The sequence below is a fragment of the Cottoperca gobio genome, chromosome 9 (assembly GCF_900634415.1).
Source record: "Cottoperca gobio chromosome 9, fCotGob3.1, whole genome shotgun sequence".
Taxonomy (NCBI): domain Eukaryota; kingdom Metazoa; phylum Chordata; class Actinopteri; order Perciformes; family Bovichtidae; genus Cottoperca; species Cottoperca gobio.
In genome coordinates this window covers 204,413-215,520 of record NC_041363.1, presented here as the reverse complement: position 1 = coordinate 215,520, position 11,108 = coordinate 204,413, and the positions used below count along the sequence as shown (strand labels likewise).

The following is an 11,108-nucleotide window of genomic DNA, read 5'->3' as shown; positions in this document are numbered from 1 at the left end:
CAGTGTTACTGTGTGTGTACCTGATGGTTGTGTTACTGTGTGTGTACCTGCTGGTTGTGTTACTGTGTGTGTACCTGATGGTAGTGTTACTTTGTGTACCTGCTGGTTGTGCTGCAGTGTGTGCTACTGTGTGTGTACCTGCTGGTTGTGTTACTGTGTGTTTACCTGCTGGTTGTGCTTCAGTGTGTGTTACTGTGTGTGTACCTGCTGGTTGTGTTACTGTGTGTACCTGCTGGTTGTTCTGCAGTGTGTGTTACTGTGTGTACCTGCTGGTTGTGTTACTGTGTGTACCTGCTGGTTGTGTTACTGTGTGTGTTCCTGCTGGTTGTGTTACTGTGTGTAACTGCTGGTTGTCCTGCAGTGTTACTGTGTGTGTACCTGATGGTTGTGTTACTGTGTGTGTACCTGCTGGTTGTGTTACTGTGTGTGTACCTGCTGGTTGTGTTACTGTGTGTGTACCTGCTGGTTGTGTTGCTGTGTGTACCTGCTGGTTGTGTTACTGTGTGTGTACCTGCTGGTTGTGCTGCAGTGTGTGTTACTGTACGTGTACCTGCTGGTTGTGTTACTGTGTGTGTACCTGCTGGTTGTGTTACTGTGTGTGTACCTGCTGGTTGTGTTGCTGTGTGTGCTACTGTGTGTGTACCTGCTGGTTGTGTTACTGTGTGTGTACCTGCTGGTTGTGCTGCAGTGTGTGTTACTGTGTGTGTACCTGCTGGTTGTGTTACTTTGTGTACCTGCTGGTTGTTCTGCAGTGTGTGTTACTGTGTGTGTACCTGCTGGTTGTGTTACTGTGTGTACCTGCTGGTTGTGCTGCAGTGTGTGTTACTGTGTGTACCTGCTGGTTGTGTTACTGTGTGTGTACCTGCTGGTTGTGTTACTGTGTGTGTACCTGCTGGTTGTGCTGCAGTGTGTGTTACTGTGTGTGTACCTGCTGGTTGTGCTGCAGTGTGTGTTACTGTGTGTGTACCTGCTGGTTGTGCTGCTGTGTGTGTACCTGCTGGTTGTGTTACTGTGTGTACCTGCTGGTTGTTCTGCAGTGTGTGTTACTGTGTGTGTACCTGCTGGTTGTATTACTGTGTGTACCTGCTGGTTGTGCTGCAGTGTGTGTTACTGTGTGTACCTGCTGGTTGTGCTGCAGTGTGTGTACCTGCTGGTTGTGCTGCAGTGTGTGTACGTGCTGGTTGTGCTGCAGTGTGTGTTACTGTGTGTACCTGCTGGTTGTGTTACTGTGTGTGTACCTGGTGGTTGTGCTGCAGTGTGTTACTGTGTGTACCTGCTGGTTGTGCTGCAGTGTGTTACTGTGTGTACCTGCTGGTTGTGCTGCAGTGTGTACCTGCTGGTTGTGCTGCAGTGTGTGTTACTGTGTGTACCTGCTGGTTGTGTTACTGTGTGTGTACCTGATGGTTGTGCTGCAGTGTGTGTTACTGTGTGTGTACCTGCTGGTTGTGTTACTTTGTGTACCTGCTGGTTGTTCTGCAGTGTGTGTTACTGTGTGTGTACCTGCTGGTTGTGTTACTGTGTGTACCTGCTGGTTGTGTTACTGTGTGTGTACCTGCTGGTTGTGTTACTGTGTGTGTACCTGCTGGTTGTGCTGCAGTGTGTGTTACTGTGTGTGTACCTGCTGGTTGTGCTGCAGTGTGTGTTACTGTGTGTGTACCTGCTGGTTGTGCTGCTGTGTGTGTACCTGCTGGTTGTGTTACTGTGTGTACCTGCTGGTTGTTCTGCAGTGTGTGTTACTGTGTGTGTACCTGCTGGTTGTGTTAGTGTGTGTACCTGCTGGTTGTGCTGCAGTGTGTGTACCTGCTGGTTGTGCTGCAGTGTGTGTACGTGCTGGTTGTGCTGCAGTGTGTGTTACTGTGTGTGTACCTGCTGGTTGTGTTACTGTGTGTACCTGCTGGTTGTGTTACTGTGTGTACCTGCTGGTTGTGTTACTGTGTGTGTACCTGCTGGTTGTATTACTGTGTGTGTACCTGCTGGTTGTGTTGCTGTGTGTACCTGCTGGTTGTGTTACTGTGTGTGTACCTGCTGGTTGTGCTGCAGTGTGTGTTACTGTACGTGTAGCTGCTGGTTGTGTTACTGTGTGTGTACCTGCTGGTTGTGTTACTGTGTGTGTACCTGCTGGTTGTGTTGCTGTGTGTGCTACTGTGTGTGTACCTGCTGGTTGTGTTACTGTGTGTGTACCTGCTGGTTGTGCTGCAGTGTGTGTTACTGTGTGTGTACCTGCTGGTTGTGTTACTTTGTGTACCTGCTGGTTGTTCTGCAGTGTGTGTTACTGTGTGTGTACCTGCTGGTTGTGTTACTGTGTGTACCTGCTGGTTGTGCTGCAGTGTGTGTTACTGTGTGTACCTGCTGGTTGTGTTACTGTGTGTGTACCTGCTGGTTGTGTTACTGTGTGTGTACCTGCTGGTTGTGCTGCAGTGTGTGTTACTGTGTGTGTACCTGCTGGTTGTGCTGCAGTGTGTGTTACTGTGTGTGTACCTGCTGGTTGTGCTGCTGTGTGTGTACCTGCTGGTTGTGTTACTGTGTGTACCTGCTGGTTGTTCTGCAGTGTGTGTTACTGTGTGTGTACCTGCTGGTTGTATTACTGTGTGTACCTGCTGGTTGTGCTGCAGTGTGTGTTACTGTGTGTACCTGCTGGTTGTGCTGCAGTGTGTGTACCTGCTGGTTGTGCTGCAGTGTGTGTACGTGCTGGTTGTGCTGCAGTGTGTGTTACTGTGTGTACCTGCTGGTTGTGTTACTGTGTGTGTACCTGGTGGTTGTGCTGCAGTGTGTTACTGTGTGTACCTGCTGGTTGTGCTGCAGTGTGTTACTGTGTGTACCTGCTGGTTGTGCTGCAGTGTGTACCTGCTGGTTGTGCTGCAGTGTGTGTTACTGTGTGTACCTGCTGGTTGTGTTACTGTGTGTGTACCTGATGGTTGTGCTGCAGTGTGTGTTACTGTGTGTGTACCTGCTGGTTGTGTTACTTTGTGTACCTGCTGGTTGTTCTGCAGTGTGTGTTACTGTGTGTGTACCTGCTGGTTGTGTTACTGTGTGTACCTGCTGGTTGTGTTACTGTGTGTGTACCTGCTGGTTGTGTTACTGTGTGTGTACCTGCTGGTTGTGCTGCAGTGTGTGTTACTGTGTGTGTACCTGCTGGTTGTGCTGCAGTGTGTGTTACTGTGTGTGTACCTGCTGGTTGTGCTGCAGTGTGTGTTACTGTGTGTGTACCTGCTGGTTGTGCTGCTGTGTGTGTACCTGCTGGTTGTGTTACTGTGTGTACCTGCTGGTTGTTCTGCAGTGTGTGTTACTGTGTGTGTACCTGCTGGTTGTGTTAGTGTGTGTACCTGCTGGTTGTGCTGCAGTGTGTGTACCTGCTGGTTGTGCTGCAGTGTGTGTACGTGCTGGTTGTGCTGCAGTGTGTGTTACTGTGTGTGTACCTGCTGGTTGTGTTACTGTGTGTACCTGCTGGTTGTGTTACTGTGTGTACCTGCTGGTTGTGTTACTGTGTGTGTACCTGCTGGTTGTGTTACTGTGTGTGTACCTGCTGGTTGTGTTGCTGTGTGTACCTGCTGGTTGTGTTACTGTGTGTGTACCTGCTGGTTGTGCTGCAGTGTGTGTTACTGTACGTGTACCTGCTGGTTGTGTTACTGTGTGTGTACCTGCTGGTTGTGTTACTGTGTGTGTACCTGCTGGTTGTGTTGCTGTGTGTGCTACTGTGTGTGTACCTGCTGGTTGTGTTACTGTGTGTGTACCTGCTGGTTGTGTTACTGTGTGTGTACCTGCTGGTTGTGCTGCAGTGTGTGTTACTGTGTGTGTACCTGCTGGTTGTGCTGCAGTGTGTGTTACTGTACGTGTACCTGCTGGTTGTGTTACTGTGTGTGTACCTGCTGGTTGTGTTGCTGTATGTGCTACTGTGTGTGTACCTGCTGGTTGTGCTACTGTGTGTGTACCTGCTGGTTGTGCTGCAGTGTGTGTACCTGCTGGTTGTGCTACTGTGTGTGTACCTGCTGGTTGTGCTGCAGTGTGTGTACCTGCTGGTTGTGCTACTGTGTGTGTACCTGCTGGTTGTGCTGCAGTGTGTGTACCTGCTGGTTGTGCTGCAGTGTGTGTACCTGCTGGTTGTGCTGCAGTGTGTGTTACTGTCCTCAGCAGACAGACAGTCTGTCCTGGTTTCTCTCCGTCCAGCCAGCAGAGATCTGGACAGCTGCACCTAAAAACACACAAACACAACTTCATGAGAAACTAACAATAAGAGCTCAGAACCACAAACCTGCTACGATTAGTTCTCATTAACACCAAATAAGCTTTACCTGTAAAAGTGTACAAATACTTCAGTACAAGTCAAAGACCTGCATTCAAATCCCCTCTGCAAACTTCACAACAGTTAGTGAATCAGTGGATTTCTACAATAGAACACTGAGTAATATCCTCGACCTCCATGCTCCGGTGAAAACTTGGACAGTCACCTTCTCACACTCAGCCCCCTGGTTCACTTCAGAGTTACGGAACATGAAGGCAGCTGGGCGTGTACTGGAGAGGCGTTTCTCAAAATCTGGACTCAGTGTTCATAGATTAGCCTTTCAAGAACACCAAAAAGCTACTCAGTCACTCAGAAACGCACGGACACAGTTCTACTCCAATATCAATAAAAACCCTGGAAACTCCAAGCAGTTGTTCTCCACCATAAGTCATCTCCTCAGGCCACAAACTCTCTCACACACCGATACCACAGAAGAGCAGTGCAATAGCTTTATTACTTTCTTCAAAACTAAAGTCGACACCATCTGCTCTTTTCTCTCCAGCTCCTCCGCTCAGTCTGTCCCTGCTGTCAACCCACAGCCTGGGATTTTCCCGCCTCTTCGCATCTTCTTGGAGATCTCTCAGCAAGAGGTTGAGGACGTCATCTGCAGGATGAAACCTTCCACCTGCGCCCTGGACCCTTTTCCCACAGCCCTGGTAAATTCCAACATTTGTGCTCTAAGCCCCCTGATCACCAAAGTCATTAACCTCTCGCTCCAGACTGGTCATGTCCCATCTGCTCTAAAAACTGCCGTCATCAGACCTCTTCTAAAAAAACCCACCTTAGACCCGGATGTCCTCACAAACTACAGGCCCATCTCCAACCTGCCATTTTTATCAAAGGTATTGGAAAAAGTAGTTGCTGCCCAGCTTCAGGACCATCTCAAAGCCAACTGCCTCTTTGAGAAATTCAAGTTTGGTTTCCGTTCCGCCCACAGCACCGAAACAGCGCCTTGAGATTGCTTTTAGCTTGGAAAGGCGCTTTACAAATAAAATGTATTATTATTATTCAGCCAAAAACAAGATGACGACGGCCAAAAAAACAAACTCAAGGCTTCAAATCTGTATTCCACAAACCAGTGGACGGTGACTACATCCACTGGTTTTATACAGACTTTAAAGATGTGTGAACGTGTGAACTAGTGAACGCCCACTAGAGTTCGGGTTGTTCGGAGATACTGTAGAAACCAGTGGCGGCCGTCAGGGCCAGCAAGGCCTTCTCTGCTGGCCTAAACATCATCAGAATATAAATTTAATTTTGATGTATTTTTTCCACAAACATGTATTAAATTATTCCCCAGAGTCTATTCTCTTCATTTCATAGCTTTCCTCTTGGTTGCGCTGCTTCCAGCCTCAGATGGAGATTTGGAGGGCTGGCCTTTACGTTAGAGCTTTTATCCAATCACATTTCAGCCATGATGTGTTGCCAGGGTCAACGAGATCTGCCCTGAGGCCTTCAGAATCAACAGTGCGGGCGCCTGTCGCTTAAAGTGAACGGAGACAAAACTGTGGCGTTAACCAATCAGATGTCGAGTTGGGGACACCGGGGCCAGCTAGCAGGCATACGATAACGTCAGCACGTGCACGTCTTTTGATTGGATACGTACTATTGAGAGGCAGAGCTATGCAGAGCTAGCAACCTTTGAACAAGCTCATGTAGATTTCTACAAGCTGTTTGTTTTCAACCCACAATGGCTGAAGAAGGAGAGATCGATGTGGTCGCAGATATAATTACAACGCCATTTTCAAGACGAACTTTTCAAGAAAAGCTAGACATCGTGAGAAGAGAACGGCCAACCCCGACGCTAGCGCCTATCACAGCCGGGAAAAGGGTTTGTCCGCCACTTTCAAATCACTAACTACGAGCGGTACCCCCGGCTCACAGCCTCCGAGAGGCGCTGCACAGTGTACTGCTGGGAATGCTACAACTAAATGTTTCTAAATATTAATATAACTCTGTTGTTAGGGTGATGCAACGCCCGGTTATACTGCGTTCTGTCTACATGTATAGTTTCTAGAGCATAATGATGGTATTAAGAGGGGGAATATTTCAGGTAGGACTGTGTAGGACATCACTGAAGGCCTAGGTGGAAACATGGCGGACTCCCTATGTAGACATGAAGGACTCAAACACAACATTCTTAGATTCAGGTGGTTACTGCGTTTCTGAGACCCCAACGGACCAGAGAGACTAAAGGTTCTGTAAACACAGCTTCACATGTAAACAGTGAAAAACGTTCCTACATTCTCACAAAGAGAACAAAGGTTTCATCAGGGATGTGCGGTCAGGGGAGGCTCTGCCTCTACAGTATGAAAGCTAAAAAAAAACAAATAATAAAATATAAATGTATATTTGTCGACTGGTCTGCTAAAACTGCATTTTCTGTATGATTCCATTAATTTTGATGATTATTAGAGTGAAAACCGCTGAATTTGCGTATTCTCTGCTCAGACAAAGGAGAGCCTCCCCTCGGATTGCGCAATCCTTCACAAACTAGGTTGAGCGCATGCATTTGGCGCGTGCCTGTTGCTGTCTCTCTGTATGTCGCCAATATAATGTTTACAGACACTTTTATTATGCGTCCTGGCTTTGTGTGCAACATATTTAGTCTTGCTGATGTGACATAAAACCACAGTGAAAAAACAGCAGGTGAGGCAGACAGTACTCTACCGCACTGAAGAGGGCGCACATGAGCCTGTGTTGCGGCTGTTCTTCTACGCAGAGACGGTAGCACCAACAAGCTACTGCTAGCTAACATCAGAGTCACGTGCTACTGCTAGCTAACATCAGAGTCACGTGCTACTGCTAGCTAACATCAGAGTCACGTGCTACTGCTAGCTAACATCAGAGTCACGTGCTACTGCTAGCTAACATCAGAGTCATGTGCTACTGCTAGCTAACATCAGAGTCAGGTGCTACTGCTAGCTAACATCAGAGTCAGGTGCTACTGCTAGATAACATCAGCGTCAGGTGCTACTGCTAGCTAACATCAGAGTCAGGTGCTACTGCTAGATAACATCAGCGTCAGGTGCTACTGCTAGCTAACATCAGAGTCAGGTGCTACTGCTAGATGACATCAGCGTCAGGTGCTACTGCTAGATAACATCAGCGTCAGGTGCTACTGCTAGATAACATCAGCGTCAGGTGCTACTGTCAGCGTCAGGTGCTACTGCTAGCTAACATCAGCGTCAGGTGCTACTGCTAGCTAACAGAGTCAGGTACTACTGCTAGCTAACATCAGAGTCAGGTGCTACTGCTAACTAACATCAGAGTCAGGTGCTACTGCTAGCTAACATCAGAGTCAGGTGCTACTGCTAGCTAACATCAGCGTCAGGTGCTACTGCTAGCTAACATCAGCGTCAGGTGCTACTGCTAGCTAACATCAGCGTCAGGTGCTACTGCTAGCTAACATCAGAGTCAGGTGCTACTGCTAGCTAACATCAGCGTCAGGTGCTACTGCTAGCTAACATCAGAGTCAGGTGCTACTGCTAGCTAACATCAGAGTCAGGTGCTACTGCTAGCTAACATCAGCGTCAGGTGCTACTGCTAGCTAACATCAGCGTCAGGTGCTACTGCTAGCTAACATCAGAGTCAGGTGCTACTGCTAGCTAACATCAGAGTCAGGTGCTACTGCTAGCTAACATCAGCGTCAGGTGCTACTGCTAGCTAACATCAGCGTCAGGTGCTACTGCTAGCTAACATCAGAGTCAGGTGCTACTGCTAGCTAACATCAGAGTCAGGTGCTACTGCTAGCTAACATCAGAGTCAGGTGCTACTGATAGCTAACATCAGAGTCAGGTGCTACTGCTAGCTAACATCAGAGTCAGGTGCTACTGCTAGCTAACATCAGAGTCAGGTGCTACTGCTAGCTAACATCAGAGTCAGGTGCTACTGCTAGCTAACATCAGCGTCAGGTGCTACTGCTAGCTAACATCAGCGTCAGGTGCTACTGCTAGCTAACATCAGAGTCAGGTGCTACTGCTAGCTAACATCAGAGTCAGGTGCTACTGCTAGCTAACATCAGAGTCAGGTGCTACTGATAGCTAACATCAGAGTCAGGTGCTACTGCTAGCTAACATCAGAGTCAGGTGCTACTGCTAGCTAACATCAGAGTCAGGTGCTACTGCTAGCTAACATCAGCGTCAGGTGCTACTGCTAGCTAACATCAGCGTCAGGTGCTACTGCTGCTAGCTAACATCAGCGTCAGGTGCTACTGCTAGCTAACATCAGAGTCAGGTGCTACTGCTAGCTAACATCAGAGTCAGGTGCTACTGCTAGCTAACATCAGAGTCAGGTGCTACTGCTAGCTAACATCAGAGTCAGGTGCTACTGCTAGCTAACATCAGAGTCAGGTGCTACTGCTAGCTAACATCAGCGTCAGGTGCTACTGCTAGCTAACATCAGCGTCAGGTGCTACTGCTAGCTAACATCAGAGTCAGGTGCTACTGCTAGCTAACATCAGCGTCAGGTGCTACTGCTAGCTAACATCAGAGTCAGGTGCTACTGCTAGCTAACATCAGCGTCAGGTGCTACTGCTAGCTAACATCAGAGTCAGGTGCTACTGCTAGCTAACATCAGCGTCAGGTGCTACTGCTAGCTAACATCAGAGTCAGGTGCTACTGCTAGCTAACATCAGCGTCAGGTGCTACTGCTAGCTAACATCAGCGTCAGGTGCTACTGCTAGCTAACATCAGAGTCAGGTGCTACTGCTAGATAACATCAGCGTCAGGTGCTACTGCTAGCTAACATCAGCGTCAGGTGCTACTGCTAGATGACATCAGCGTCAGGTGCTACTGCTAGATGACATCAGCGTCAGGTGCTACTGCTAGATGACATCAGCGTCAGGTGCTACTGCTAGATAACATCAGCGTCAGGTGCTACTGTCAGCGTCAGGTGCTACTGCTAGCTAACATCAGCGTCAGGTGCTAATGCTAGCTAACAGAGTCAGGTACTACTGCTAGCTAACATCAGAGTCAGGTGCTACTGCTAACTAACATCAGAGTCAGGTGCTACTGCTAGCTAACATCAGAGTCAGGTGCTACTGCTAGCTAACATCAGCGTCAGGTGCTACTGCTAGCTAACATCAGCGTCAGGTGCTACTGCTAGCTAACATCAGAGTCAGGTGCTACTGCTAGCTAACATCAGAGTCAGGTGCTACTGCTAGATAACATCAGCGTCAGGTGCTACTGCTAGCTAACATCAGCGTCAGGTGCTACTGCTAGATGACATCAGCGTCAGGTGCTACTGCTAGATGACATCAGCGTCAGGTGCTACTGCTAGATAACATCAGCGTCAGGTGCTACTGCTAGATAACATCAGCGTCAGGTGCTACTGTCAGCGTCAGGTGCTACTGCTAGCTAACATCAGCGTCAGGTGCTACTGCTAGCTAACAGAGTCAGGTACTACTGCTAGCTAACATCAGAGTCAGGTGCTACTGCTAACTAACATCAGAGTCAGGTGCTACTGCTAGCTAACATCAGAGTCAGGTGCTACTGCTAGCTAACATCAGCGTCAGGTGCTACTGCTAGCTAACATCAGCGTCAGGTGCTACTGCTAGCTAACATCAGCGTCAGGTGCTACTGCTAGCTAACATCAGCGTCAGGTGCTACTGCTAGCTAACATCAGAGTCAGGTGCTACTGCTAGCTAACATCAGCGTCAGGGTGCTACTGCTAGCTTACATCAGAGTCAGGTGCTACTGCTAGCTAACATCAGCGTCAGGTGCTACTGCTAGCTAACATCAGAGTCAGGTGCTACTGCTAGCTAACATCAGAGTCAGGTGCTACTGCTAGCTAACATCAGCGTCAGGTGCTACTGCTAGCTAACATCAGCGTCAGGTGCTACTGCTAGCTAACATCAGAGTCAGGTGCTACTGCTAGCTAACATCAGAGTCAGGTGCTACTGCTAGCTAACATCAGAGTCAGGTGCTACTGATAGCTAAACATCAGAGTCAGGTGCTACTGCTAGCTAACATCAGCGTCAGGTGCTACTGCTAGCTAACATCAGAGTCAGGTGCTACTGCTAGCTAACATCAGAGTCAGGTGCTACTGCTAGCTAACATCAGAGTCAGGTGCTACTGCTAGCTAACATCAGCGTCAGGTGCTACTGCTAGCTAACATCAGCGTCAGGTGCTACTGCTAGCTAACATCAGCGTCAGGTGCTACTGCTAGCTAACATCAGAGTCAGGTGCTACTGCTAGCTAACATCAGAGTCAGGTGCTACTGCTAGCTAACATCAGCGTCAGGTGCTACTGCTAGCTACATCAGAGTCAGGTGCTACTGCTAGCTAACATCAGCGTCAGGTGCTACTGCTAGCTAACATCAGAGTCAGGTGCTACTGCTAGCTAACATCAGAGTCAGGTGCTACTGCTAGCTAACATCAGAGTCAGGTGCTACTGCTAGCTAACATCAGAGTCAGGTGCTACTGCTAGCTAACATCAGAGTCAGGTGCTACTGCTAGCTAACATCAGCGTCAGGTGCTACTGCTAGCTAACATCAGCGTCAGGTGCTACTGCTAGCTAACATCAGAGTCAGGTGCTACTGCTAGCTAACATCAGAGTCAGGTGCTACTGCTAGCTAACATCAGAGTCAGGTGCTACTGCTAGCTAACATCAGCGTCAGGTGCTACTGCTAGCTAACATCAGCGTCAGGTGCTACTGCTAGCTAACATCAGAGTCAGGTGCTACTGCTAGCTAACATCAGCGTCAGGTGCTACTGCTAGCTAACATCAGAGTCAGGGTGCTACTGCTAGCTAACATCAGAGTCAGGTGCTACTGCTAGCTAACATCAGAGTCAGGTGCTACTGCTAGCTAACATCAGAGTCAGTGCTACT

General features: G+C 48.6%; 1 protein-coding gene across 1 annotated transcript in view; it reads right to left on the bottom strand.

Moving 5' to 3' along the window:
- Positions 1-4,124: 4,124 nt before the first annotated feature.
- LOC115013429 (fibrinogen C domain-containing protein 1-like) overlaps positions 4,125-11,108 on the bottom strand; it is a 13,258-nt gene continuing 6,274 nt past the window's right edge. Inside the window, exon 8 of the mRNA XM_029439730.1 lies at positions 4,125-4,189. Coding sequence (XP_029295590.1) covers positions 4,125-4,189 — 65 coding nt within the window. The remainder of the gene's footprint in view (positions 4,190-11,108) is intronic.